The sequence below is a fragment of the Pelophylax lessonae genome, assembly GCF_965119305.1.
Source record: "Pelophylax lessonae genome assembly, chromosome: 3".
NCBI lineage: Eukaryota > Metazoa > Chordata > Amphibia > Anura > Ranidae > Pelophylax > Pelophylax lessonae.
In genome coordinates, this window is record NC_138770.1 from 43,352,122 (window position 1) to 43,379,883 (window position 27,762).

General features: G+C 42.5%; 4 protein-coding genes and 1 pseudogene across 5 annotated transcripts in view; 2 read left to right on the forward strand and 3 right to left on the reverse strand.

Moving 5' to 3' along the window:
• Positions 1 to 27,762, forward strand: part of LOC309550683 (uncharacterized protein) — a 3,164,715-nt gene that overhangs the window by 2,640,445 nt on the left and 496,508 nt on the right. The window lies entirely within an intron of this gene.
• LOC309550793 overlaps positions 1 to 27,762 on the reverse strand; it is a 1,525,103-nt pseudogene that overhangs the window by 928,892 nt on the left and 568,449 nt on the right. The gene's annotated exons all lie outside the window — the stretch shown is intronic.
• Positions 1 to 27,762, forward strand: part of LOC309550051 (uncharacterized protein) — a gene marked incomplete at its 3' end in the record, with an annotated part of 103,414 nt that overhangs the window by 30,367 nt on the left and 45,285 nt on the right. The gene's annotated exons all lie outside the window — the stretch shown is intronic.
• On the reverse strand, positions 6,332 to 10,838 carry LOC309550050 (uncharacterized protein; the record flags this gene model as incomplete). Its single annotated transcript, XM_082250517.1, has 2 exons — positions 6,332 to 7,686; positions 10,699 to 10,838. 2 exons carry the CDS (start codon positions 10,836 to 10,838, stop codon positions 6,525 to 6,527), a joined length of 1,302 nt encoding a protein of 433 aa, XP_082106643.1. The 3' UTR covers positions 6,332 to 6,524.
• Positions 12,444 to 27,762, reverse strand: part of LOC309550764 (oocyte zinc finger protein XlCOF29-like) — a 251,054-nt gene continuing 235,735 nt past the window's right edge. The window contains exons 4-6 of the mRNA XM_082251099.1: positions 13,073 to 13,186; positions 12,811 to 12,945; positions 12,444 to 12,724 (exon numbers count right to left, since the gene is read on the reverse strand). Of these exons, the coding sequence (XP_082107225.1) occupies positions 12,455 to 12,724; positions 12,811 to 12,945; positions 13,073 to 13,186 (519 nt within the window). The 3' untranslated portion in view covers positions 12,444 to 12,454. The remainder of the gene's footprint in view (positions 12,725 to 12,810; positions 12,946 to 13,072; positions 13,187 to 27,762) is intronic.

Below are 27,762 nucleotides of genomic sequence, written 5' to 3' on the forward strand. Positions count from 1 at the left end.
CAATATTTATGGACCTGACTGTATGTGTGGATTGAACACCGTTTACAAATGCTTGCGTGACTTGCATATGCATTCACTTCTGCACGCAAGCACGGAGGGATGGGGCGCTTTAATCTTTTTTTTTTTTTTTAGTTTAGTTTTTTATTTTTACACTGTCCCCCTTTTTTTTTTTTTTCAGGTAACCTCTAAGCAGGTTACCTGTTGGCTAGAGCGGTGTGGAGAGAGTCTAAGCGAGTTGTAGGATTTAGGGACAATGTGGTTACACTACCTATTTGGCACAATCCCATGTTTCCTCATTTGCTACATTTCACAGAATACTGTGAAGCCGCCGGGAAGCCGCTGGGAACCTGTGTTTGCTCCCCGTGGAGAGAGAGCGACAGTCTGCTTTTGTAAACACAGAAGACTGGAATAAGCACAGAGCGTCTGTGTTCCTCCTATTTAGGAACACAGGTCTCTGTGTTGATTCCACAAGACCATCCCCCTCACAGTTAGAAAACACCCCTAGGCATACACTTAGCCCTTTGATCGCCCCTGAGTTAACCCCTTCCCTGTCAGCGACATGATTACAGTAACAGTGCATATTTTTAGCACTGATTACTGTAGTAATGGTCCCCCAAAAGTGTCAGAAATGTCAGTTAGGGGTCCGAGCTGGTTGACGCAATGTTGCAGTCCCACTAAAAATCAATGATCGCCGCCATTACTAGTAAAAAAATAAATAAATAAAAAAAAAAAATGACATAAATCTTTCCCCTAGTTTGTAGAAGGGATAACAAAATTTGCTTATTGGGATTTTTTTTTACCAAAAATATATAGCAAATTACAAATTGGCCTAAAATGATGAAAAAAATTTAGATTTTTACGTTTTTTTTTTTTTGGGAATGTTATATAACAGAAAGTGAAAAATATTGTTTTTTTTTCAGAATTGTCGTCTTTTTTTGTTTATAGTGCAATAAATAAAAATCGCAGAGGTGATCAAATACCACCAAAAGAAAGCTCTATTTGTGGGAAAAAAAGACATCTATTTTATTTGGGTACAGAGTCGCTCAACCGCGCAATTGTCAGTTAAAGTAATGCAGTGCCAAATCGCAAAAAATGGCCTGGTCATTAAGGGGGCAAAACCATCCGGGGCTGAAGTGATTAAAGTCACAAGGTCCTGGAGGACTCGTATCCAAAGTCTATACCTATCTTTTAAATGCCACTATTAGCAAAATCCACTGATAGTGCAATCTAAATGGCAACAAATCATACCAGATTTAGCGGAGGAGGATTGGGAAGAGGCTCGTTCCTCTCATTTACACGTGTCTCCAGCAATTAATACAAGCTGACACAACTATACATGATACACCAGTCTTGTTTTATTCTGGTGAGATTGCATGCTATGCATCTCATACCCACGTCTAACTGAAAGGGAATACAAAAGGACTCGCGGCCATTCGCCGAAATTAGAAAAGAAGCGGTTTAACTTTAAACTGCGTAAAGGGTTCTATACCGTCAGAGCGGTAAGGATGTGGATATCTCTTCCACAAGCAGTGGCAAGGAGCATCGATAGTTTCAAAAAACTATTAGATGGGCATCTTAACGACCACAACATACAGGGGTATACAATGTACTATTGACATAAACACATACACTCATCATAGGTTGAACTGGACGGACTGGTGTCTTTTTTCAACCTCACTATGTAACTGTACGAGATGTAATCTCACATGTAATTTGGGTATGCCCTGTCATACCTCGTTACTGGAAACAGGCGACAGATTTTCGGTCCTCGGTCTTATCGCTACCTGTTCCACGTACTCCTAGAATATGCCTCTTGGGTTTTCTGGATGAGGAACAGTGGCAGACGTATCATAGTCTAATGCCCCGTACACTTAACGCTTTATACTCTGGCTCAGTCAATGAACAGTCTAGGGGATGTAGTTGTTTTTGTGGTTTTATTTAAATTAGGGATGGGAGAAGGGAATGGAAAATAGGACATTTTGACTTAGGGCTGTACTCACTTTTGTTGCCAGCTCTTTAGACATAAATGGCTGTGTGTTGAGTTATTTTGAGGAGACAGCAAATTTACACTGTCATACAAGCTGTCCACTCACTACTTTACATTGTAGCAAAGTGTCATTTCTTCAGTGTTGTCACATGAAAAGATATAATCAAATATTTAGAAAAATGTGAGGGGTGTACTCAATTCTGTGAGATACTGTATAAATTTGGAAATTCATCAATCCTGATGTACTGATGGCCTATCTCATTTCATGAGGCCCTTAAATCCCAGGACAGTACAAACACCCCCCAAATGACCCCTTTTTGGAAGGTAAACTGTCTGAGGTATTTACCAAGAGGTATGGGGAGTTTTTTGAAATTGTAATTTTTGTCAAAATTTTCTGGAAAATTAAGAAATTAAATACATTTTTTTTGTTCTTAAAATTGTCATTTTAACAAGTAATGCCTTAAACGCAGTATAGGCATACTTATAATTACACCCCAAAACACATTCTGTTATGCCTCTCGAGTATGGGGATGCAATACCTGTGATACTTTTTCACAGCCTGGATGCATAGAGCGGCCCACAATCTAAGGAGCACCTTTGGGATTTCATGGAGCATAAATTACTTATCTAATTTCCCGGATACTTATCACATTTTTAAGGCCCTGGAGTACCAGGACAGTGGAAACACCCACAAAATGACCACGTTTTGGAGAGTAAACACTCCAAGGTATTTTCTAAGAGGCATAGTGAGTCTTTTGAAGACATCATTGTTTTGCCTCAAGTTTTTTGAAAATGCAGAAAAAAAATAAAAATCTTTTTTTGCTTACACAAAAATGTCAATTTAATAAGATATTTTTCACACACAGCATAGGTATCCTTAGAATTACACACTAAAACACATTCTGCTACTCCTCCTGAGTATGTTGATACCACGTGCAAGACCTTTTCCCAGCCTAGCCACACAGAAGGACCCAAATTCCAAGGAGCACCTTCAGGCATTCTAAGGGGATAAATTAAACATCTAATTTCCTGACTACCCATCACATTTTTGTTGGAGGCTTTGGAACTCCAAGAGAGTGGAAAAACCCACAAAATGACCACATTTTGGAGAGAACACCCCAAGGTATTTTCTAAGAGGCATAGTGAGTCTTTTAAAGACTTTATTTGTTTTGCCATATGTTTTTGGAAAATGTAGAAAGAAAATAAAAACTTTTTTTTTTTTTTTTTTTTACAAAAACTTGTCAGCTTAATAGGATATTTCTCACACACGGCATAGGCATAGTTAGAATTACACCCCAAAACACATTCTGCTACTTCTCCTGAGTATAGCGGTACCCCATGTGTGAGACTTTTTAGACTGATTATATACCGGACATTGTATCTTGTGTATCACACAAGATACAATCAACTAATTGTATATGTAGCACTACCCCCATAGGAGTTGCTATTGTCCTGGGTCCCCATTGCTGCACAGCCAGTTGCATAGCATTCCCTTCACACATTCCAACACAGAAACTTACTTGTTTTTGATGTTTTATTAGGGGTTGATAACTTGGACGGCGTAGGGAATTATGGGATGCCCAACTTGAAAAATGTCCAGAACTATAAACAGAGAACAACTTACTCCCGACCTAATTTACAAAACATCCTCTTGTTCCTTCCACCTGCACAAACTTGGTTCCTTTTAAAACGCAGCTCCTGCTGATTATTCCTGAGGGAACTAACAGTTTTAGCTCGTTCAGCAAATGCTTGCAGCCTCTTCACAAAGTAGCTTATTGTAAGTTAACAGCATACACACTTTCTTCTGCCTTTCTGCGGCCTCTGATCCCAGCTCCACTGGCTTGCAGTATGCTAGCCCACCTAGCTACCACTAGCCACTCCTGGCTCATTGTCCTCCTGGCTGACTCTCTGCCCCAGTCCTGCCCAACTGACACACACCATGGAGACCTCGCAGGGCAAGGTTAGATTAAGACTTGGCACTATGCGGTCTTCAAAAGAGACCTGCTTCAGATGGCAGACCCTCCCATTATCTGTCCCTGCACTGTGCTGATCTACTTACTGCGACTACTTGCTCCTTCCCGCTGCCTCTCCGGCATGAATGCTTCCACCACCTCCTGTGTCAGGATCCTTCCAGGCCAGCTTTCCTGAGCTCGCCCCTCTCTCTCCCAGTAAAGGGTCCCTCAAGGGCCACTGACAGCCTCTCCTCTGCACTGCTTCTCCATCTTCCGCCCGACTACCCTGCTGCAATGGCCTATGTCCCAGTCCCCTGCAAGCCTTCATGGCAGCTCCTCCTAACCCCCACCCTCTAGTTCTCCAACTTTCCAGACACTAGGGGAAGGCACCAGGGAGCTTCCAGGATGAGTCATCCAGCCCTAGCCTCTAGTAACCCTGACCCAATTCAGTGACTCTGCTTATTCCTGGCCAGAATATGTAACTCTCAACTCTAGTAGCACACACTAGAGGGTGCTACATATAAAAAAAACAATGTACTGTAATAGTTGCCTCTATACTAGTGGTCAGGGAATATAGCTTAGTGTACCGTCACCTATAGCCGTACCCATTCCTATAAGCCAAGCAAGCCTAGCCTCCTGGTATGTGGATGCCCCGATGAAGGCCAGAATTACTTGCAAGGAAGTACAGGAAACTAAAGAAAGAACAAGAGAGTTTCTGTGGTTCCAGGAGTGCAGTTGTCTACAGGGGGGGGACTGGTGTCTCGCACAAACATAGTCAGTCAGCCAGACATGCAGATGGGTCATTTTAGACTGCAGGCAAAGATACGGACACGAAAACACAAAGGATTGGTCCAGACAACAGGCAGAAACATGGTTAGTAAACAGGCCAGGGTCAGTACAGGCAGCATGCAGAAGCAACACTACACTGATATGGTCATCTGGAATTTGTGTAGAAGCGAGCAGGAACACTGGTCTGGTGACATTGGGGACTAGTCTGTCAGCGATCATGAACACTGCTTCTGACTTACACTGGTCAGGTGACACTGGGACTGGTGTGATGACTATCATGGACATCATAGCTTGGTGTGGTGACATTGCCAATGGTGTGGCGGTGATCAGGGACAATATGACTGCTGTGGCAGTGATCAGAGTCACTGTAACTGGTGTGGCAGTGATTAAGGACAATAGACTCAATTCACAAACTGATATCTAAAGCTTTAAGAACTGCAGTAAAATACATCTTAAGAATTTTTTGCAATTCACTAAAAAAACGCTACTAAAATACCACATGAGCTATTTCATGAAGTGATGCGGTATATTAGTAGTGGAAGCTAGCAGTATTTTAATGCTGATGGTAGCCAGCGTCCTTAACAACCAGTGAATAACTGGCCGTTAAGAAGCCTGCGGCTGTCAGTATCCTTTACAACCAGTAAATAGAATTGCTGAATTTACATTTTTTTTCTTTAAAAACCAACTGGGGCTCCCACACAGGCCCTTTGGGTCTGTTATGGATTTTGAGGGGAACCCCATGCCAAAATGTAAAAAAAAAAAAAAAAATTGCGTGGGTCCCCCCTATAATCCATACAAGATGTTTATCTGAGCATGCAGGCCAGGAAGAGGGTGGACAAACGAGCACCCTTCTGCTCCTGAACCATACCAGGCCACATGCCCCCCCAACATGTGGGGCTGCTTTGGGGGACTTCTCCCCAAAGTACCTTATACCCATGTTGATAAGGACAAGGGCATCTTCCCCACAACCATGGCTTGGTGGTTGTGGAAGTGCGGGGGGGGGGGGGGGGGTATGGACTTATGGAATCTGGAAGACATTTTAAACAAGGGGGCCCCCAGATCCTGTCCCTTCCATGTGAATAAGTATGGGGTACAAAATACCCCCAAAAAAGAGTACTTTATTCAAACAAATGTTGGTGTGGGGTTCCCATCAAAATCCATACCAGACCCTATGAGTCTGAAAAATGGACTGGGGGGGGGCTACACTTTAATTTTTTTAATGCCAGCAATTCTTCGTATACATTCTGACAGCAGATGAGTCATGGTTGGTAAGAATGCAGTGGCCGCCTACTCCTTAACAACCATTTGCTGGTTGTCCCTGTGGTAGGAATAAGAGATAATGGCTGGTAGCACTGACATACAGTGATATCAGAGCAGCCAGCCACTATACATGTTCACTGCATAGTGACACTGCACTTACTCTGGTGAATGCTTTTTTGCACTATAACTCTTCAGGTAAGTGAAAGCTTACACCACAAAATGTACTCAGCCAAAAAAAGGTAATGAATCCATTTTTATTTTTCTCCTGCTATCAGTGGCCAAAACCATACAACTCATCATTAATGTCTTTGGTGAACTCTGATTTCCTTATGAAGTGTTTCTTACATGATGAAGATCAGCCATGGAGTATATCTGAAGTGTATATCAGGGTGTGCTATTTCCCCACATGAGAGCTGTGATGTCCAGCAATATTCATATAGAAGACATTTCCCGCACTCAAGGCATGAATACACCTTGAGGGTTGTGTGAGATCCCTGATGTACAGGAAGACAGGACTTCACTGAGTAAACATTTCATCACTCAGGACAGGAAAGTGCCTTCTCCCCCTTGTGATATCTCTGATGTTTGTAAAGATTGGACATATGTGAAAAATGTTTCCCACAATCAGGACAAGAATATGGCTTCTCCCCCGTGTGCAATCTCAGATGGCTGCAAAGATGTGCCTTTGATGAAAAACATTTCCCACACTCAGAACAGGAATGTGGCTTCTCCCCTCTGTGCAATCTCTGATGGATGTAAAAATGTGATATAGTTGAAAAACATTTCCCGCAATCAGAACAGGAATACGGCTTTACCCCCGTGTGAGACCTCTGATGGCTGTAAAGAGTGGACTTCACTGAAAAACATTTGCCGCACTCAGTACATAAATATGGCTTCTCCCCCGTGTGAGATCTCTGATGGCTGTAAAGATTGTACTTATCTGAAAAAGATCTCCCGCACTCAGGACAGGAATATGGCTTCTCCCCTGTGTGAGATCTCTGATGTCTGTAAAGATGTGGCTTCCTTGTAAAACATTTCCCACACTCAGGACAGGAATACGGCTTCTCACCCTTGTGCAATCTCTGATGTTGGTAAAGATTAGAGACATGTGAAAAACATTTCCCACAATCAGGGCAAGAATATGGCTTCTCCCCCGTGTGCATTCTCTGATGGCTGTAAAGATGACACTGCAGCGAAAAACATTTCTTGCACTCAGGACAAGAAAACGGCTTCTCCCCTATGTGAGATTTCTGATGTTTGTAAAGAGTGGACTTCCGTGGAAAACATTGGCCACACTCAGGACAGGAATACCGCCTAGCCCTCATGTGAGATTTCTGATGTCTGTAAAAATGTGACTTTCTTGAAAAACATACCCCGCACTCAGGGCAGGTATACAACAACTTCTCCACCTTGTGAGATCTCTGATGTCTGAAAAGACTTGACTTCGCTGTAAAACATTTCCCGCACTCTGGGCATGAATGTGGCTTCTCACCTGTGTGAGTTTTTTTATGCATATTAAGACGGGATTGAAAATGGAAACACTTTCCACACTCAGTACAGGAAAACCTCTTATCTGTTGGAAGAACGGCGCTGTCCCTCACAGTCGGAGGTTCCCCAGGATAAGAGGAATATGATGGTCCGGCACCGTCCCTCACAGTCGGAGGTTCCTCAGGATAAGAGGAATACGATGGTCCGGCACTGTCCCTCACAGTCGGAGGTTCCTCAGGATAAGAGGAATACGATGGTCCATCTACACTGTGTGGTGCCGGATGGACATTTGAGTTTTTTTCTGGACTATAAAGTGTGATGTCCTTATGTTCTGCTTTACAGTCTGGAGACAAAGTGGGACACTCTGAAGTTTTCCTCATCTTCCGTCTATGTACTAAAATAGAAATAAAAAGATTATTACTAGACATGAGCAGATTGGTTCCCCTAAACCAGGAATACCCACATCAGGCAGCTTTGTCTCTGAGGATCTTACAATTCCACCCTCAAGGTAACTAGTAAATGGGTCCTCTGATCTCCTACCAGTTCATTTCTTTATTCATGAACCTTAGTCAGATAGAGTGAGGAAACAACGAGAACTGTTTTTTAAACAGTGACAATCATGAGGGGGATTACATATAGGGTACAACAGTTAGGGCAATATAATATTAAAATGATGTAACGTACAAGTGTGTATAGTAGTATGCAGGAACTCACCCAAGCTGAAACCGCTGATGAATCAATTCAGGGTTGAGTGTCGTTTGTAGGCCGTAACATCCAAAAACAATTAAGTATGAAAAGAAAGCCGGCGCATGAAAGCTTCTTCTTAATACAGTTTATTCCAGCGAAGGCAGCAATATGAACATGGAAATGCTAACGCATTTCGGCTGTAGCTATGAGTAAGGCTACACTCGAAACAAGTTAGAATTTCCATGTTCACATTGCTGCCTTTGCTGGAATAAATTGCAATAAACAAGCTTTTGTGTTCCGGATTTCTTTTCATACTAAAAAACAGTGTATATAGTGCAGGGGTCAGGAGTGAGTAATGTGCAATAGAGTATATAGTGCAGGGGTCAAGAGTGAGTAATGTGCAATAGAGTATATAGTGCAGGTATCAGGACTAAATAACGTGCAATATAAATTATACACTGTAAGGGTCAGGACTCAAAATATTGGTATTCAACAATCAGTGGTGGCCTTTACCTAGACAAGCTGCAGAGGTCCTACACCGCTGCTTCCCATCTCCTGAGACTGAATACACTGTTTCTATGTGTTTATGAGATGATGGGGGATCTAGGTGGACCCTCCGTACTGCTCTCTCCTTTACAATAAAGTCTCCTCTTACCCGGTGATGTGAGGGGCGACTGATTGTCCATCATGATGTCCTTGTAGAGATCCTTGTGTCCTTCTAAATACTCCCACTCCTCCATGGAGAAATAGACAGTGACATCCTGACACCTTATAGGAACCTGACACACACAATGATACAGTCACCATCCAGACACATCCCTTGTCTGTTACTGGATAATGTCCCAGAATTCCCAGCACCGCTCACCTCTCCTGTCAGCAGCTCCATCATCTTTCTTGTGACTTCTAGAACCTTCTGTGTGTTCTGTCTTGTAGGGATTAGGGGTGGAGGTTGTGGGATGGTGGTGGGATTCTGGGTTTTTGAGGATCTTGTGGTCATATTATGAGATCTTCTTGCAGATTTCTTGGTTAATACTTTACGGTTCTGTGTTATACAAAGATAAACATAACTCTCCCATAATCCTCCACCTCTATGGTCAGGTCTATATTTATTCACCAGGGATTGGCCACAATGTGTCTGATTCAGCAAAGGACAGACATCTTCATCCAATGATGTCATTACAACGTGGTCAGATATATAGCTCCTTCTAGGAGTAATATAATAGAATCCATAATGTTTTACTAGTAAGGCTTGCTGACCAACCAGTAAATATTACCTGTGGATTTAGCGATCAGTGGGCGTGGCATCCTGGCCAGGGCTGCTGTTAGAAATCACGGGGCCCCATACAGCCTACCTGACCTCTTCATTTTTAAGCGATTCCCCAAACCCTGCAGCAGCTGGCGTGAGGGAGAGGAAAAGCAGCCATCAGCACTGCTGGAGGGGCAAACAGGGGAGGCCAAGCAGCAGGGGGAAAGGGATTATGTACAGAAGTAATCGGTGTGGGGGGGGGATGGGGCATTTATTAGAACAGATCCCCTGTAGTTCTCCCCGCAGAAGCTGAAAGCTGGTGGGAGGGAGAGGAGAGGATGCTGCTGCAGGGAGGGCTATACAAGGGATTGCTTCCTGTAATCCCTGCACTGCACCAGTCACTCTCTCCTGTCCATGATTCAATTCCTCCTGTTGCCTGGGCCCCCTGCTGAACTGATGGGACCTGGGCCCCCGTACAGGAGGAACAGGGATGCCCCCTTATCAGCAGCCCTGAACCCGGCATTCATGGGTCTCACTGATTGGACTAAAGCTGAAATTGCACTCTTCTATAACCAATGCTGCCATCTTGTGCTTTAACCAAATATCATAGCGTATGTACACTTTATGTATTCATATTACTTGTGTGTATATTATTTTTGATTAGCAGAACATCAGAAAACAAAGTTTATCTGAACCCATCCAACAGGGTTGCCAACCGTCACCGTCAAATTTACGTACAGTTTGCAAATTTCGGATGATTTACAAACTGTCCATAAATGTCCGTTACAGACAGCGAAAAAAAAAAATTCTGCAGGACTGCTTTGGAATTGTGCATTTTCAAAACCAACCAGGCTTGGCCATGCTATGAGTCCTGGGCTATCTCCTTCCATCTCCCCATTGACAGCAGGAAGTGCCTGAAAATTGAGATCCACAAAAGATGTTCTGGTGACACAGGGCAGCAATTAATAGCATTGCAGCTGCCCACAGTATCCAGCTGAGTAGGAGGATAGTGACATTTGCTCACCCCCGCTGCCTCTTAGCCAATCAGGTACTTAGTACAGTGCTGTAACCCTACCCCTTTGCCAGCTCGCCACATCTGATTCAAAACAGAAGCTGGCGTCTGAAGCAGGGAGGGATCGGAGCAGGACTGAGTGAGGGGGTCTAATTGAATTTGACTTCATCATCTCTGGATTTATGCTGTAAGGAAGATTATCAAATGTATTCAGGGATCAGGAATTACAGGTTGTCATTACTGAATTCACCTAACTGGACAGAGTATGAGAACATACCATGGATGCTGTAAATGATTCACCTTAAGATGTCTATTATGGTATTTTCCCAAGTGGTTGGAGATGAATTCAGAGATGACAACATTTACGCTTTGTTCTGATCCCCGAATATGCTCACAAATTTGTTGGGCTGTTGCCATCAATTATGGAGTACATAACTCTGAAGGACTGGAGTTTCTAAAAGTGCAAGTAAGTCATAAATCAGCTTTGCTTTTAATGTCTTCCTCACCTATTACATCTCCTACAGTATATATTTACAGTCTCTGATAATCTCTTGTGATATGTGTCTGCAGTCTCTGACCATCTCCCGTACTATGTCTGCGGTCTCTGACCATCTCCTGTACTATGTCTGCAGTCTTTGACCATCTCCTATACTATGTCTGCAGTCTCTGACCATCGCCTGTTCTATGTCTGCAGTCTTTGACCATCTCCCATACTATGTCTGCAGTCTTTGACCATCTCCCATACTATGTCTGCAGTCTCTGACCATCTCCCATACTATGTCTGCAGTCTCTGACCATCTCCCATACTATGTCTGCAGTCTCTGACCATCTCCCGTACTATGTCTGGAGTCTCTGACCATCTCCCGTACTATGTCTGCAGTCTCTGACCATCTCCCGTACTATGTCTGCAGTCTCTGACCATCTCCTGTACAGTACTATGTTGGCAGTCTCTGTGGACTGTGACGTAAGGGGTAACTCTGTGGACTTTTGTGTAAGGAGGGGGCTGTGGTGACCAGAGAAACCCTTAGATAAGATTTTCCCTTTACACTTGAGTCTGCAGCAGTCCCCCTTACATCAGAGTCCTCCTTTACATCCCAGTTCACAGTGTTCCCTTTTCAAAAGTGCAAGCAAGTCCTAAATAAGCTTTGCTTTTAATGTCTTCTTCACCTATTACATCTCCTACAGTATATATTCAGTCTCTGAAAATCTCTTGTAATATGTGTCTGCTGTCTCTGACCATCTCCTGTACTATGTCTGCAGTTTCTGACCATCTTCCGTACTATGTCTGCAGTCTATGACCATCTCCTGTACTATGTCGGCAGTCTCTGTGGACAGTGACGTAAGGGGTAACTCTGTGGACTCTTGTGTAAGGAGAGGGTTGTGGTGACCAGAGACTCCCTTAGATCAGAGTTTCCCTTTATACCTGAGTCTGCAACAGTCCCCCTTACATCAGAGTCCTCAGAGTATACCTTTACATCCCAGTTCACAGTGTTCCCTTTTCAAAATGCAAGCAAGTCCTAAATAAGCTTTGCTTTTAATGTCTTCTTCACCTATTAAGCTTTGCCTATTTTCTGCACACTTATCACATATCTAATCTATATCTCCTACAGTATATTCAATGTTTCTGACCGTCTCCTGTACTATGTCTGCGGACTCGCGCGGGGGAACTCTGTTGGCTCTTGTGTAAGGAGTAGGGTATGGTGACCAGAGACCCCCTTGGATCAGAGTCCACAGCAGTCCCCCTACATCAGAGTCCTCAAAGTTCTCCTTTACACCAGAGTCCACAGTGTTTCCTTTTATGTCAGGGTCTGCAGAGTTCCTTGCTGTAATCTCTGTAACTCTGTGTTGGGTTATATTAACCTAACCTTCATGGTAACGGAGTGTTACGTTTTTTGCCTTTTGGTATACCTTAAACCCATTGCTAATCGCACTACGTATTTGTATCCTAAATATTGATTTTTGCACAGAAAATAGTAATTTTATGTTCTTTTTTGAAGTGTCAGTACAAAACTTGGCCCCGTGTTCAAATTTCCTTATGGGAGGTTAGCAATGCTGCTATCTATCCAACTGTACAGAGTTTCTAGATTTAACCCCTTCATTACACTCACCTCTCCAGTCAGCAGGCTGAGGATCTCCAGGTTGAGGTTCAATATCGTCTCAATTCGGGGAAATTCCTTCCATACAAAACTTAAAGGCTGCTGATTGTCCATCATGACGTCCTTGTAGAGATCCTTGTGTCCTTCTAAATACTCCCACTCCTCCATGGAGAAATAGACAGTGACATCCTGACACCTTATAGGAACCTGACACACACAATGATACAGTCACCATCCAGACACATCCCTTGTCTGTTACTGAATAATGTCCCAGAATTCCCGGCACCGCTCACCTCTCCTGTCAGCAGCTCCATCATCTTCTTGGTGACTTCTAGAATCTTCTGCATGTTGTGTCTCCCACGTTTTAGGGAGTCACCTGAAGGCAATGTGATTGCCATGTGATCACTTGACTTCAGAAGAGGAAATCTCTGTATTGGAAAAGCAATAGAAATATCATATTAGAATCCCAGAATCCTCCTCACCTCTACGGTCAGGTCTGTGTTTTATTAATAGAGATAAGAGTGATGTCATGTGACCTCCCAGAATCCTCCTCACCTCTCCGGTCAGCAGGTAGATGATCTCCAGGGTGAGGTTTAGTATCCTCCCAGTCATGTGACTCCGGTCCTCCTCCATCCTCATTGGTGCCGTCATTTGATCTATACAGGTCTCCTTGTAAACAGATAACTTTGGTAAATGAAAGTAAGAATTATTTGGATGGTATTGGTCATACAATAATAGGATATGGATGTGAGGGGGTTAACAGTAGGGTTGCTGTTCATTTAAGAACTACTGCTCTTGTGGGAACACATTTAGCCTGAACGGCTTAGTGTTTGCTACAGTTTTGAGGTCTCAGAACCCTCTTGGATCAGAAATTCCCCTTTCTCTGTTGGGGTTGTTTTGTTTCCTAACTGGTTTTGATTAGTTTTAGATCTGCAGACAAGGAATGAGAAATACGATCCTTCCTTTGACTTGTTTGCTCTAAAGCAGTGCTGTGATGTCAATGTAGGGTCATCATGATGTCCAGGAAGGGGAGCTTGCTAACTTTTGGCCAGACTTTGCCAACTAATCAGCATGATTGCCAGAACTCCGGCTGCAAGTCTCCAATCTCCAGCAGCCTGCTGACAGGAGTGATGTGACTGTCACTCCCTGCAGTAAGAGAAGGAATTTGATTGGATAGAAGGAGGATGGGGATGCTGGAGTAGAGCACTGTGGGGGAGGAGTCTATTCTCTTCCCACCAATAGCAGCCCAGTGTGGGTAGGTGGAGGACAGTAGGGGGGGGGCGGTTTTCTTGGTTGTCAAGTATTCTGTATTATTCAGGACATTGTACAGTGGCAGTGGGTTCCTGGGGTTCTGAATTCCAGCAGCGGGCACCACCAAAGTTTGTGTCATGGGAAGGCATTGAACCCCCATTAGGCGATTCTGTGCAAACAGACCTCCTCAAAGAACAAAGTGTCCTTCTTTGTTCTATTTTGCGTCCTGCAACATATTTATTGACCAGTGAGATTGTAAAGTGAAGTATTCTTTCACTTGCTGGCAGTTCTTTAAGTAAAAAAAAAAGTGCAGCTGGGTTGGGAGGACCATCAAGAGATGAAGAGCACTATAAGCCCTAAAGCATCCTCTTACTTCAAAGCCTTGCAGCCTGACTACCCCCTCAGGGGTCCTCACAGCCCTGCAGCCCCACTAACCTTTCAGATTTGTTCAGCCCTATTATTTCTTAAGAGGCCCTACAAAGTTCTTCAGCTAGTTGACATGTGCACTTCATAAATTGTCCTTTTGGATGCATTAGCCTATGTTGTGGGTATGTGGCCAGATATGATTCAGGAGGGGGGCACTCACTCACCCCCCCCCCTTTCCTGGCCAGCGGGGCTGCATGCTCTGACAAGGATCTGGTATGAACTTTAGGGGGGACCCACACACCATTTTCTTATTTTGGCGTGAGGTTCCCCTTAAAACCCATACCAGACCCAAAGGGCCTGGTGTGGATTGGGATGGACCCCCCACACAGTTTTTCTTTTTTAATTTAATGCCAGTACTTGTTTTGTTTACATTCTGCTATCAGTGGGGGTCTCTGTTGACAGTGGATAAATCATGGTTGTTATGGATACAGCGGCCATCCGCTCCTTATCAACCAGCAATCCACAATGAATTTGGATCTTAAGTTATGTTATCAAATTAATTTAAAAATAGAATTATTCTGAATGAAACCGATTCATTCATTATTTTTGTTATTTTCGGGTGTATCTGAATCTCCAAAAATGACATTTTAGTATAAAAAACAAATCAAAACGAATTGAATCGCACATGTCTATCAGCTACACTATCTCCTCAGGGGTCCCAGAGCCCATCAGATGCAGTACACCCTCAGAAGATCCCAGAGTCCTTTAGTCCCACTACATGTCTGCTTAGCTCCATTCCCTCTATCCAGTGACATCCGCTATGCCAGTTCCACACCCACAGTTGGGCAAGCAGAGCCCAGAATCTGTGGTGCAGGCGCCCATTACCGAGGGGTGTGAAAGCATCCCAGCACCCAACTGCTTCTGACAGCTGTAGTCCTTTATTCCCACTACCTCCTCAGAGACCCCTCATCTTTTCTATTTTCCTCAGAACCTTCAGTATGTTCCATCCTCTGACACGTATGATGAAACACATCACAGGCTGCCCCAAGTATGGCCAATTTATTTATGGCCAAGTGGGAGGAGGACGTCGTCTATGCTGCCGGGAGGTCTGAATTGATCTTCTGGGGCAGGTATATAGACGACGTCCTCCTCCTGTGGAATGGTAACTTGCCATTCTTGATCTCTTTTATGGAACAACTTAATAATAATTCCCTTGGAATGTTCCTTCAATTTGAGGCGAGTCATACACACCTCCATTGTCTGGATCTTAATATCGAAATCAGAGATGGGTCCATTGTCACCTCAACCTTTTTTAAACCCACAGACCGTAATGGTTTCATTGGTCAGGGCAGCTGTCACCACCCAACCTGGCTAAGGTCAGTACCTAAGAGCCAGTTTCTCAGGCTAAGGCGGAACTGCACTTCTTGAGATGATTTTTTAAAACAAGCAGCCGCCATGATGAAAAAGTTCCAAGATAAGGGTTATGTAGAGAGCGCCTTGGATTCAGTCATCTTTGAGGTAGGGCAGAAAGATAGAAGCGAATTGTTAACAACAAGGGTTAAAAGTGATATTGCTTCAGATCATAATTTCTCTTTGGTTACTTCTTATTCAAGTCAACACAATGCCATCAAAAGAATTATATCCAAACAGTGGAATGTTCTTAAAAACGATAACGTTTTGGGACCCAATTTACCACCTAAACCCAAAGTGATTTTTAGGGGAGTCACACCCGGCGGCTTTTTGTCACCCCCAATGTTTTGGATGCTCCTAAGGTGAAAAATTCCTATTTTCAACAACACAAAAGCTTATTTCCTTGCCGACAGTGTAACTTCTGTAAAATTAGTAAGATTAAAGACAAAAGAATCTCCCACTTCAAATAGGCTAGGGAGCTTGAGATCAAATCTTTTATAACTTGCTTGTCACAAAACGTGGTCTATATGCTCACCTGCCCATGTGGGCTACACTACGTGGGGAGAATTGTGAGAGCCCTACATGTCAGGGTGGGTGAGCATGTTGCCAATATTAAAAAGGGGTTCCCAAAACACAGTGTCTCTCGCCATTATGCTGAGTGTCACAATAAAGATCCAATGGGTACCTATTTTATTGGGATTGATACGATTACCCCACAATGGAGGGGCAGCCATATTCAACAAGAAATCTTTGACATCCAGAGTTACGTCCCCCATGGTCTCAACATTGATTGGGACATCGACGGTTTCATCAATAACAGTTAACAGGTATTTAGACCAAGTGCTTTAAAGTTTTTTCATCCATATTGCCCATAATGAAATAAGTACTTTCCGATTTTTTAATACATTTTTTTAATTTTTGATCCTGCTGGGAAGTGTTCCTATATGGTCTTTTTTTAGATTCATATTCTATTAGCCATCTGCTTCCTAGCCATATTGTTCCTTTCCCAATGTTAATATCCATCAAGATATCTAGTGGCGTACTACAATTTCTGTTCACTGGATAGATTTATGTACGATATATGTATCATTCTGGGTATTACACCATGACATTCAGTGGTGCTTTTTGGTCTTTGCTCACTGAGTATGGTACATATGTCATTTAGGGTACTTAATATTTGGTGGTATAATGTACATTTAATTTATATATCACATTAGATATACTGTTTCAGAGTTTTTCATGTACATTATTTTTTATTTTTATTTTATCATATCTTTCTGATTTTATAAATATATTTAATGCTGTGTGCATATCTCTTGATTACGTGTATTTAATTTATATAAAGTGCCTTCTCTCTGTAGCCTTTACATTAAGTCTTGAACTATTTGCAATAGAGGTTGGAGACCTTCCCTTTAGTATTTAGAATGGAGACTCATGCCGCTATTGAGGTGCATCTTTGTCTTTCTCTCTCGGTGTGGCACTGTGGAGCTCATGGAGAATTCATTGCTTCCGGTTGGTGGAGTGGTCTCCGTCTCCTGTTTGGACTTCTAGTGAAGAGATTGGAGAAGTCCTTGTTCCTTCCGGGCCGTGGAGCGCATCTCCGCCTCTTCCTGTTGTGCTGGCTAGCAGAGGGAGGGACGTTGTGTAAGATACCAGGTGACGTGGTCTGCGTCCCTAAGTATCGGGTTTATTCCCTATAAGAGGTGTGCCTACACTGTGGGAGTGTACCTCAGACGACGGCTCATTGGCCGAAATGCGTCAGCTGACCCTCCCGCAGTTCCTGGGACACGCCATTGAGACCAATACCGCAGATTTTGATTGTGAACCTTCCAATTTTACTGATTTTACATATAAGTTACCACAATAAAATGTGCTTTAATTAAGTATACTGCACTATGAGCCTATTTTCTTTTTGGGATTTGCACTGAATCTACTGTCAACACTATTGGATACTTGGTGTGGTCCGGGATGAGAACCTAATCACCCTGTTTAATGAGGATTCAGCTGTCCATTACCATCAAGATTATTTGCTCCATTAGCAGCGTGCCTGCTGACCACCACTGCCAGGATTGTCTGCTCCAAAGTCAGTGTGTCTGGTAAGCAGCTTGTTTGGACACACTGAGGTGTGGAGTGTTTCCATCTACAAGGCTTCTTGGTGGTGGCTCTTTTTACTAACAATATTTATGCTTTGAATACTACACTATGGGCTATATTTCCCTTTTTTTGGTATCATGCTGAGTCTCCCGACTCTGATATTTGGTCCGTGCTGACTGCCTGTGATGGGAACCCAATTAATTGGATGAAATTTATGCCTACCAACATTGTCTGCAAGCTTATTGTGTCTGGTAAGCAGCCTGTTAGGACATACCAAGGTGCTGTGTGGTTTTATTTATAGGTTTCTTGGTAGTGGTTTTCCTGGATATATTTCCATTTACCGAGTGTACTACACCATGAGATCCCTTTTTGTTTTTTTATATGTGATTTCTTATACTCTGCCTCCCTTGCTGAGTGGATCCGGCTGATATAAAGAGAACCAACACCAGCTCTATTTGATGACAGGCCTGTTATTTATTTCCTTTTGTTAAACAGCTTGGATCGCACCTTATTGCAGAAACGGATTGATTTATTTAAGCGCCGCATGTGAATCTTCTTTTTATCATTTTTACTGACTGTCAATATCAGACTTTGCTGGCAACTTCTTCTTGAACCTATATTATCTTCAAGCGTGGATTATCCTCTATATATACAGGCTGGGGAATGTTTTCTTTCTTCTGGCCAGCAATGTAAGGGGCTCTATGCTCCATTCTCCTGACCCCTGCACTCCATCATTGTGTTGGCTGCATATTGTAATGCTTGCCCCTTTGCTGCCTGTGTGGTGTAATAATTGCCCTTTGTAGGCCATGTATGGTAAGACTCAGGATGGTCATTGTCTTGTCTATATATTGTCAGTGCTGTTTGTTTAGAGGTCTATTTTACTAGAATTATACTCCAAAATGAAGAGAATGTTCTGGCCCCGTAAAAGAGAAAATTTTCTTACACTGAAGGGGATAATATATGAAGAAAAAATGTTCAGGCAGCGCTTGCACTATGGACAAAATATCTGAATCCACAACATGATAGTTGCAATAATAACTTTCTCCAAACAAAATGTCAGATAACTCCTGGGGTAACCTTGCAGCACTTACTTAGAAAAAAACCCTGGATGTAGAGGACTAGGTGTGCTAGGTCTTGTAATCCCACAGTTTGTGGTGCCCATGAAGCAATAGATGCCTCTATCATAGTAAATGGGGAACACTGGCATAAAGAGAAGTGCTAATCCACCTGGCTGCAGATACTCCGGTGGATCGCAGGCTGGGTACCACTTAGATGTAAACAGAGAGGGGCGCCTGTCCTAACCTGATGGCATACGTTGTGTGTTCAATTAGAAAACATCATTCTTTGTTTAGGATGGTTATTGGCAGTTGAAGCGGTCCTAACTCCCGTCCAGATTTCTTAACCATTTATAACCAAGAATAATTAAAAAACATCTTCTATATCATCACATATTACTAAATTCATTCATAACTTTATTTATAATCATCAATAACTGGTAAAACTATATAAAAAAAAAATACAATAAAAATGCATAAACAGATGAATCAAAAGCAAACAGCTCAATATCAATATTATGTCTAGCTGGAACAAATGTATTCAGCTGAAAAATGGATTTTGCCCATCTGGACATCTTTTCATAAAATTGCCCACTCTCCTCTCCGGGTTCACCATCTCATCCCCCCAAAATTCAGTCCCTTTCAGACTCTGATTGTGAAAGTCGTCATAGTGTCTCTGGAGGGGGCAACGATCATTCCTGTGTAAAATTTTACAGAAATCTTCCCCAATCCCAACCTTTAATTATCATTTAATTTACCCCCCACATACAATGGCTGGAACGGGCATTTAATGACATCAATACCTCCCCTCGTTGTGTGTAAATAGAAAATAATATCTTCTTACCTCCTCTTCTGCCAGCTCCAGCAATGTCTTCGCTCTACTTCCTCCCAACTCACCTCTCACCTGGAACTTCCTATTTATACTGGACATCACTTCCTGTCTGTACCTGACATCACTTACTGACTTCCATAGAGACTTCCTGTCAGGGTAAAAGTGAGATCACCGCCATGTGGGGCTCAGAGGAACTACACCCCCGAGAAACGTCTTGTAGTGTGAACACGGCCTTGTGCTGTGTGTGTATGTACTGTATATCCTTATAGATGGGTCATCTCCACTCCCGCCAAGGGGGATAGAAATATATTACTGCCTAGTCCACCCTTTCTCAGTCAGGGTTCCTCCAAAGGTTTCTAGGGGTTTCTTGAGAAAAAATCATTTTTAGTGTACCTTCAGTGTATCTTTTTAAACCCTTTGCCACCAGAACCCGTTTTGCAAGTTTTTTTTGCACACATGTAGCACCCTCCTAGATAGATGCAGTGAGAAAGTATAGTTTTGAGCTCCGTCTGCTTACCAGAGGGGCTGCAGGTAAATCTATATTGTTCTCTGCCTACCAGAGAGCAGGATCTCTCAGTGAGGTCTGCTCATTGTGCTCAGTATGCAATTCATTCGGTCTAGAGAGTGTTTCACGCTGGTCCAATAGGGAGGCATGTTGGACAATGGGAGAAAACCTGACAAAAGGGTGCATAGGCTTTTGACACAGTCCTGATGATTGGCAGAGGGCAGGACGCCTTGGTGCGTGTTGGGATACTGTATAAAAGTGCTTAAGGTCTTTTGTTAGGGAGCAGAGTCCCAGAAGGAGGGGGCAGCTGCCTCCTCCTTTGTAGAGGTGCCATGCGGCCTCAGGAGGTCGTTCTGAGGGCCAGAGGAGTGGTCGAGTGGAGCTAAACCCAGAGGTCCAGGGAAGCTGACTGAGAGGGGGGGGACACTGGAGGTCCTGTTTCTGCAGTATCGTGAGTACGGGAACTTGTGTCAAGGGGCCAGACCTGAGAGGGACCACCCCTGCTCCTATAGTCAGTGGACGGGTGTCAGCTGAAAGGTGATGCTAGTAAGAGTGTCCTGAAGATAAGATATCAATCCCCAAGTCATCTTGTCAGAGAGTGATGGGAGCAAGAGACTTAATCCCATCTACACTTGTGGCAGTGTGGATTAATGGCCTGGTACTAAGGAAATTCTGAAGGTAGAAGTCCTCATCTATGTGAATAGTTCAATTGGAGTATCCCACTATTCCCTTCTCCTATCCCAATTATAAAATAAACAACAAATAAAACCAACAACTCTAGACCGTTTATTTCTGTCAAGAGCCATACAAAAGCATACACCCAAGATAATAAAATAGTTCCAATTTCTTATGACCCATGATATTACCATAAAGGTCTAGGAAACCCAAAATCACAGTAATAATACATTTTTGTTTTTAGTGTTTTTCACTTAAAGGGGCAGCAGTTATGGAAACTCACTACATGGATGAGGCGCCATTCATGGATTATTCCAAAATTACAGTAAGTTAGTTTTAGGGCACACAAAGGCAATACATTTCCCAATTTTTTGGTAAAATATAAAAGATGATAAAAGGGGCAAAGGTTTAAAAGTAATATGAGGAAGTATTACTTTACTGAGAGAGTAGTGGATGCATGGAATAACCTTCCTGCAGAAGTGGTAGCTGCAAATACAGTGAAGGAGTTTAAGCATGCATGGGATAGGCATAAGGCTATCCTTCATATAAGATAGGGCCAGGGACTATTCATAGGATTCAGATATATTGGGCAGACTAGATGGGCCAAATGGTTCTTATCTGTAAACAAAAAATGCCGTGTAAGATAGGCCCTTACCCCTATTGAAGATTAGTGGAGAACATTGGGATAGAAAAGGCGGGGCTTTGCGGGCCAGTGGGAGTAGAAGGATCATGAGCCAAAACCAATTGTAAAATCAAAAATACATTTTATTATAGAAAATAAAAAACAAAAAACAAGCATGGGTTACCATGCATGTATAATAGCACCGAAATAACATACAAAATTGTTAAAACCAAATTCTAACATCACTGTTTAAATAGAAACAAATCCCACAGGGGATTAGAGCGAACAACAAAGCCTGTGTAGGTGGATGATGGGTCTCAAGCTGAATTCGGTCACGGTAGGTCCCCAGCAAGCCGACGCGTTTCGCTTATGGCTTCCTCAGGGCCTGAGAGACCATAACAGACCGAGTGTTTCTATAAGTAACATAAATACAAATAATTACAATTCAGTTTACATGTTCAATAATATAACATATATCATGCTGCTGAATATTTTTATATTTGGCTCAAGTTTTGTACTGACCCTTTTTGAACAGTGACTTGTGTTAGGCGACAGGGCTATAGCGATGCATAGGCTGTTTGGAAGATAATATCTCCGTGTTCACCACATATACATTGTATAGGCATCAAACAGAAGTTTCTTGCATAAAATCTGATATATTAGATCCCAACTGTGTCATCAAGGTCAGGGCAGTGAATCAAAGTATCAAATAGATGTATATTTATATTTGCAAACTAGCTGCCAATAGTTCGAATAAAAGTCTGTATTGTATACTGTGTTATATAACCAACCTTCTAAATACGACTCCACTTAAGCCTCTTGGGGTATAATCACCCCTCAGCGACTAGGTATCCTCTTCCTGGTTTGCTCATCCATATGTGCGTTGACCCCCAGATCCAATCAATCTAAGGATATGGGCACATATATTATACATTGTTCGCCATATATCCACAGTTACCATATCTCCAATATCTGAGCCTAATCATCAGATGATGGTACATATTCCGAAAAAGTGATACATGGCTGAACATAGGGGAGAAGTGGGAAATGCTATTGATTATATAGAAGGATTGGAATACATGATACAGACACTCACCTAGTGTATTATATTGCAACAACTTAAGCCAAACTCAAGGGACCTTTTTCTGTGTGGTTAGTAGGGGGTATATCCCCAACCTTGTCCTAAATGACCTGGAAAAGGGGGGGGTTTACATATGTGAATTACTTCTTTGTTAGTAACCACAGTAGAGAACCAAAAAATCAAAAAAATCAGAAAAATCACAAGGGGCATCTGATGTATTGAAGCAAGGATCCATTTATACTTACCTCTACTTAGATTAAACAGTACCTCAGGCAGGTAACAAGGGGCTCTATGTACATCTATCCAAAAATATGGACCTGTAGTCCAGGGCTATCCAAGCCCTAAAAGACATAGGTAGATGGATTAGTTCCAAAATTAGTTCCAAAATTACCACTATTTAATCCCATAAATACAAGTGTTTGGTCAGTATTCCTTTAGCATGTTGGTTGAGCCCCCATTACTTACCTCTGTACTGTCATATACTCGCCTCCTGCCTACCTGTTCTTTGCCTGGCCTGGGTATTATATAAGGAGGAAAGGTCCGCCCTTGTCGCTCTGTTTGGCGCCCAAACAGATAATCCCCAGGTGAGAGTGCTTGTGTGTAATTTTGGTCGGCGATGGCTTCGCCTGACCGTATCACTTCCGGTCGCTCCGGAAGTGAGGACAGTCTTTTCTCCTGTTGGGGATTCCGGAGGTAACGTCGCCTTGTCGTGTCATTTCCGGCTGCGACCAGACGCACCGGAAATGACGACACCAACAGAGCGAAGGATCTGCTCCCAATCTGCCCCGCATCTCTCAGACTGCATCCTCCAATCGGATGCCGTCTGATCTCCGACAGGATGCCAGCACATTGGGCTCCCTCTAGTGGATAAACTCCATATAACAACAGCCCTTCCTTCTATTATAATTACACAGGGGATATATATCAGTATTTAAATGCATAATGGTATTTTCATTACAGAATTCATATTCAGTCATCTATATCTGTATAAATACCATCTCTGATAATATGGTGCCAATTATTTGTTCTGCATCACTACGCCACGGCATCTGCCACGGCCCTGTCGCCTGTCCAGTCATCTATCATATACAAGACAGAATGTATATACACATATTAATTCTTTCTACATAAGCAAGATCATACTTTTTTATCTTCTATATAAAAAAATATATCTCTATTATTTTGTTTATTATTCTAGTTCTTCAATTTTTAAGTAAATGTATTAGTCCCTATTTTAGAAATAGATCTTATCTTAGTTCTACCCTCTTTTTGATGCAATGGGAGATGCCCTGTGGGGGTAGAGGAAAAAGAGGAAGCAAAAAAGGAAAGGACAGGAAGGGGGGACAGAATTTCTTTATGTATCCACATATAATCTTGGAGGGAAGGCTATAGTGTGGCTCCTATAGAAACGGTTTGTAACTGATAACATCATTCAAGCCTGGGTATATAGTAGCTTTTAAGTCATATATCCATCTGGCCTCACGTGCCAGAACTTTTTTGTCAATGTCACCTCCTCTTGTATCCTCGGGGATAACGTCTAATACAGTAAATTTCACAATGCTACGGTCATATTTGTGTTTTAATCCAATATGGCCACCTATAGGAGTGTTAATTTGGCCATTATTAATGTACGAGATATGGTCAGAGATTCTCTTCCACAGGGGCCTTATGGTTTTACCCACATAAAACGCCCCACATGGGCATAACATAATGTATACTACTGCCTTTGTTTGACATGTAACTGTCTGATTGATGTATCTTCTATGACCATTGGGCATTGTGAAGGACTCACCTTTAAGGATATATGGGCAAAAGTCACATGACCCGCATTTGTATAGTCCTTTTTTATATGACATTTCATTTGGTCTCCGATAGTGACTCGTGACTAGACCATCTCTTATAGATTTAGCCCTTTTATACGTAATGTTAGGATGATCATCCAGGTATTTTCTTAGGATTGGGTCACTTGTCAAAATTTCCCAGTTTTTTTGTAAAATACTGCGAACTTCATTATGCTGTCTGGAGTATGTTGAAATAAATCTGACCTTATCATCTGATTTTTTATTTTTCTCTTTAAAGAGTAGGTCATACCTAGTGTTAGCTTTGGCTTTATTATATGCTTTTCTCAATATTGTTGCACTATAGCCTCTCTGTAACAGTCGTGCCTTCAGTTTATCCGCCTCTCTTTTGAAGTTCGTATCTTTAGAACAATTTCGCCTCAATCTAAGGTATTGGGAGTAAGGAATACTTTTGATTAGGTTTTTGGGATGGGAACTATCATAGTGTAGTATTACATTCCCTGCTGTCGGTTTACGAAATAACGTTGATCCGACACTTCCATCTTCTTCAAAATAGAGAGTGGTATCAAGGAAATCAATCTGTTGTCTACTCCAGGACATAGTAAACTTCAGATTAAAAGAGTTGATCTGTAGCCTTTGAAAAAGGATCTCGATAAAATTCAAAATCCCCGTCCCACAAGATGAGGACATCATCTATGTACCTGAGCCACGTGACTACATGGATCAGGTACATAGAGAGGGCCTCATCGTTGAAGATATTTCGTTCCCATCCACCCAGGTGCAGGTTGGCGTAGGCCGGGGCACAACATGTGCCCATGGCCACGCCCTGCACCTGGATGAAATGGGAACCATCAAAGGTGAACACATTGTTTTCCAAGATATGTGCCAACCCATCCAGGATAAATTGATTATATCTTTTTGCTTGGGAGCCCCGTTCATCTAAGAACCTTTTGATTGTCTGAAGACCAAGTGCATGTGGAATCGAGGAATACAAGGCCTCGATGTCCAACGCAATCATAATGCATCCAGGGGGCATTATCCGACCATATAGCGCCCTTAATAAATCTGGTGTATCCTGGATGAAGGAGGGCAGACTTGTTACATGCGGTCTCAAATACTGATCAATTATTTTACTCAAAGGTTCCGTATAGGATCCGATTCCCGATATAATTGGGCGTCCCGGGGGATTTTTTTGATTTTTATGTGTTTTTGGCAATGTGTAAAATGTGGGTACACGGGGTAAATCAATTTTTATTGCTTTGTATGTATCCTTGTTAATTATACCGTTGTTGTATGCTTCATAAATTAGTACTTTGTATTTGTTTTGAGCAAACAGTATCCTCTCTTCATTGATTGGCTTGTACCACTCCCTATTTTTTAGAATGTCCCAGCACATGTTGCGATATTGAAGGTGATCCATGATTACAATATTGCCCCCCTTGTCGGAGGGCTTTATTACAATCTGGGAATTTTTCCTAAGTGACTCAAGAGCTTGTTTGAGATGCTCGCTTAAATTGTCTTTCCTAGCATGGTGGATTTTTAAGCGACTAATGTCTGCTGTAGTTTTATTAACGAAGGCTAATATATTAGAGTTGGTCTGTAAAGGAGGAAACCTGTTGGATTTTTTCTTGACCACAAGGGTCTCAGTCATGTCCATCTGTTGCTGGGTTATTATCTCTGTCCCTTCTACGTCCATATTGTCTTCCTCTACCCCTAATATTGCTTCCTCAGTGTCCGAAACTGTGGGGGGATCATTTTCATCCAAAAGTTGGAGAAGATCCTTTAATGCTCTGAAATCTTTCACTGAGAAATCTTTCCATAAATCCGATAATTCTTTATCTTTTTTAGTTTGCTGTCTTTCTTTATTTTTTTTATTTTTTTTTTTTTTGGATCTAAATATATCAGATTTTATGCAAGAAACTTCTGTTTGATGCCTATACAATGTATATGTGGTGAACACGGAGATATTATCTTCCAAACAGCCTATGCATCGCTATAGCCCTGTCGCCTAACACAAGTCACTGTTCAAAAAGGGTCAGTACAAAACTTGAGCCAAATATAAAAATATTCAGCAGCATGATATATGTTATATTATTGAACATGTAAACTGAATTGTAATTATTTGTATTTATGTTACTTATAGAAACACTCGGTCTGTTATGGTCTCTCAGGCCCTGAGGAAGCCATAAGCGAAACGCGTCGGCTTGCTGGGGACCTACCGTGACCGAATTCAGCTTGAGACCCATCATCCACCTACACAGGCTTTGTTGTTCGCTCTAATCCCCTGTGGGATTTGTTTCTATTTAAACAGTGATGTTAGAATTTGGTTTTAACAATTTTGTATGTTATTTCGGTGCTATTATACATGCATGGTAACCCATGCTTGTTTTTTGTTTTTTATTTTCTATAATAAAATGTATTTTTGATTTTACAATTGGTTTTGGCTCATGATCCTTCTACTCCCACTGGCCCGCAAAGCCCCGCCTTTTCTATCCCAATGTTCTCCACTAATGGTTCTTATCTGCCGACACATTCTATGTTTCTATGATGTTGAACCAAGTAAACAGATATGCAACATGTTGAACCTTAAATTTGCATGCGCCTGTTAAATGGCGACAAACTTCAGTACCCTATATTGTCTACAGGTGATACTTTAAAAGCCCACTAAAGGTTATCAGTTTCAGGGAGTCTGGTGCTAAAATTACTGCTCTCACTCCTGGGTATGCAGTGATATGTATCTTATGTTTCACAACTGAGGGTTTAATACACAGGTGCCCCCGATAAATGTGCGTTTACATTCGTACGTGCGTAGATTGGGGGTGGGGGGGCCTCAGACATACTTTTGGGGGGATTTTATATGCTTGGGTGTAACTTTAATTTTTTACAATTTAAAAACTTCTTTTTACTTTTTTTTTTCATGACGTAGGGGACAAAAAGTATAAACATGGCCTTGTGCTCTGTGTGTACTGTATATCTGATTTTCCAGTAACTCTTTTTGGTTATTTGTCCAGGCTGTGTCCCAAGAAACACAGTGTATAGTGTAAACGTGTTTGCGTCCAGGCAATGGGAAACCAATCAGCGTCTAGGGTGGGGCTGTAAGTGGCCAATGAGCATGTGGTGATCAGCAGTGGGTGGGTAGTAGAGAACAGTCAGGCAAAGACTTTCCTGCTCTACGGATCCATTAGGACGCTGTGCACAGTGTGTGGAATGCTCTGGATGGATGGAATGCTCTGGATGCTCCCCCTGTGGTGTATCCAGTGATGAGTGCCTGGCTTCTCCAACCCTGCCAGATATGTAGAAGTCATTACTTCTCACTATGTATCCAGTCCTCTGAGAGGTGGTAGTGCCCAGAGGAGGGAAGTGAAGGGCACTGTGCGCGCGTTTGAGAGGCACCAGGGGGCAGGGCCCTGTGTGTGGTGGAAGAAGGAGGATTGAGGGTGTTGTGTGGTGTCTTGGTGGAAGGGGAAGGGGTAGCCTTTTCTATCAATGAGCATGTAGTGATCAGCAGTGGGCAGGTATCTGAGAACAGTCAGGCAGAGACTTTCCTGGGGTGGC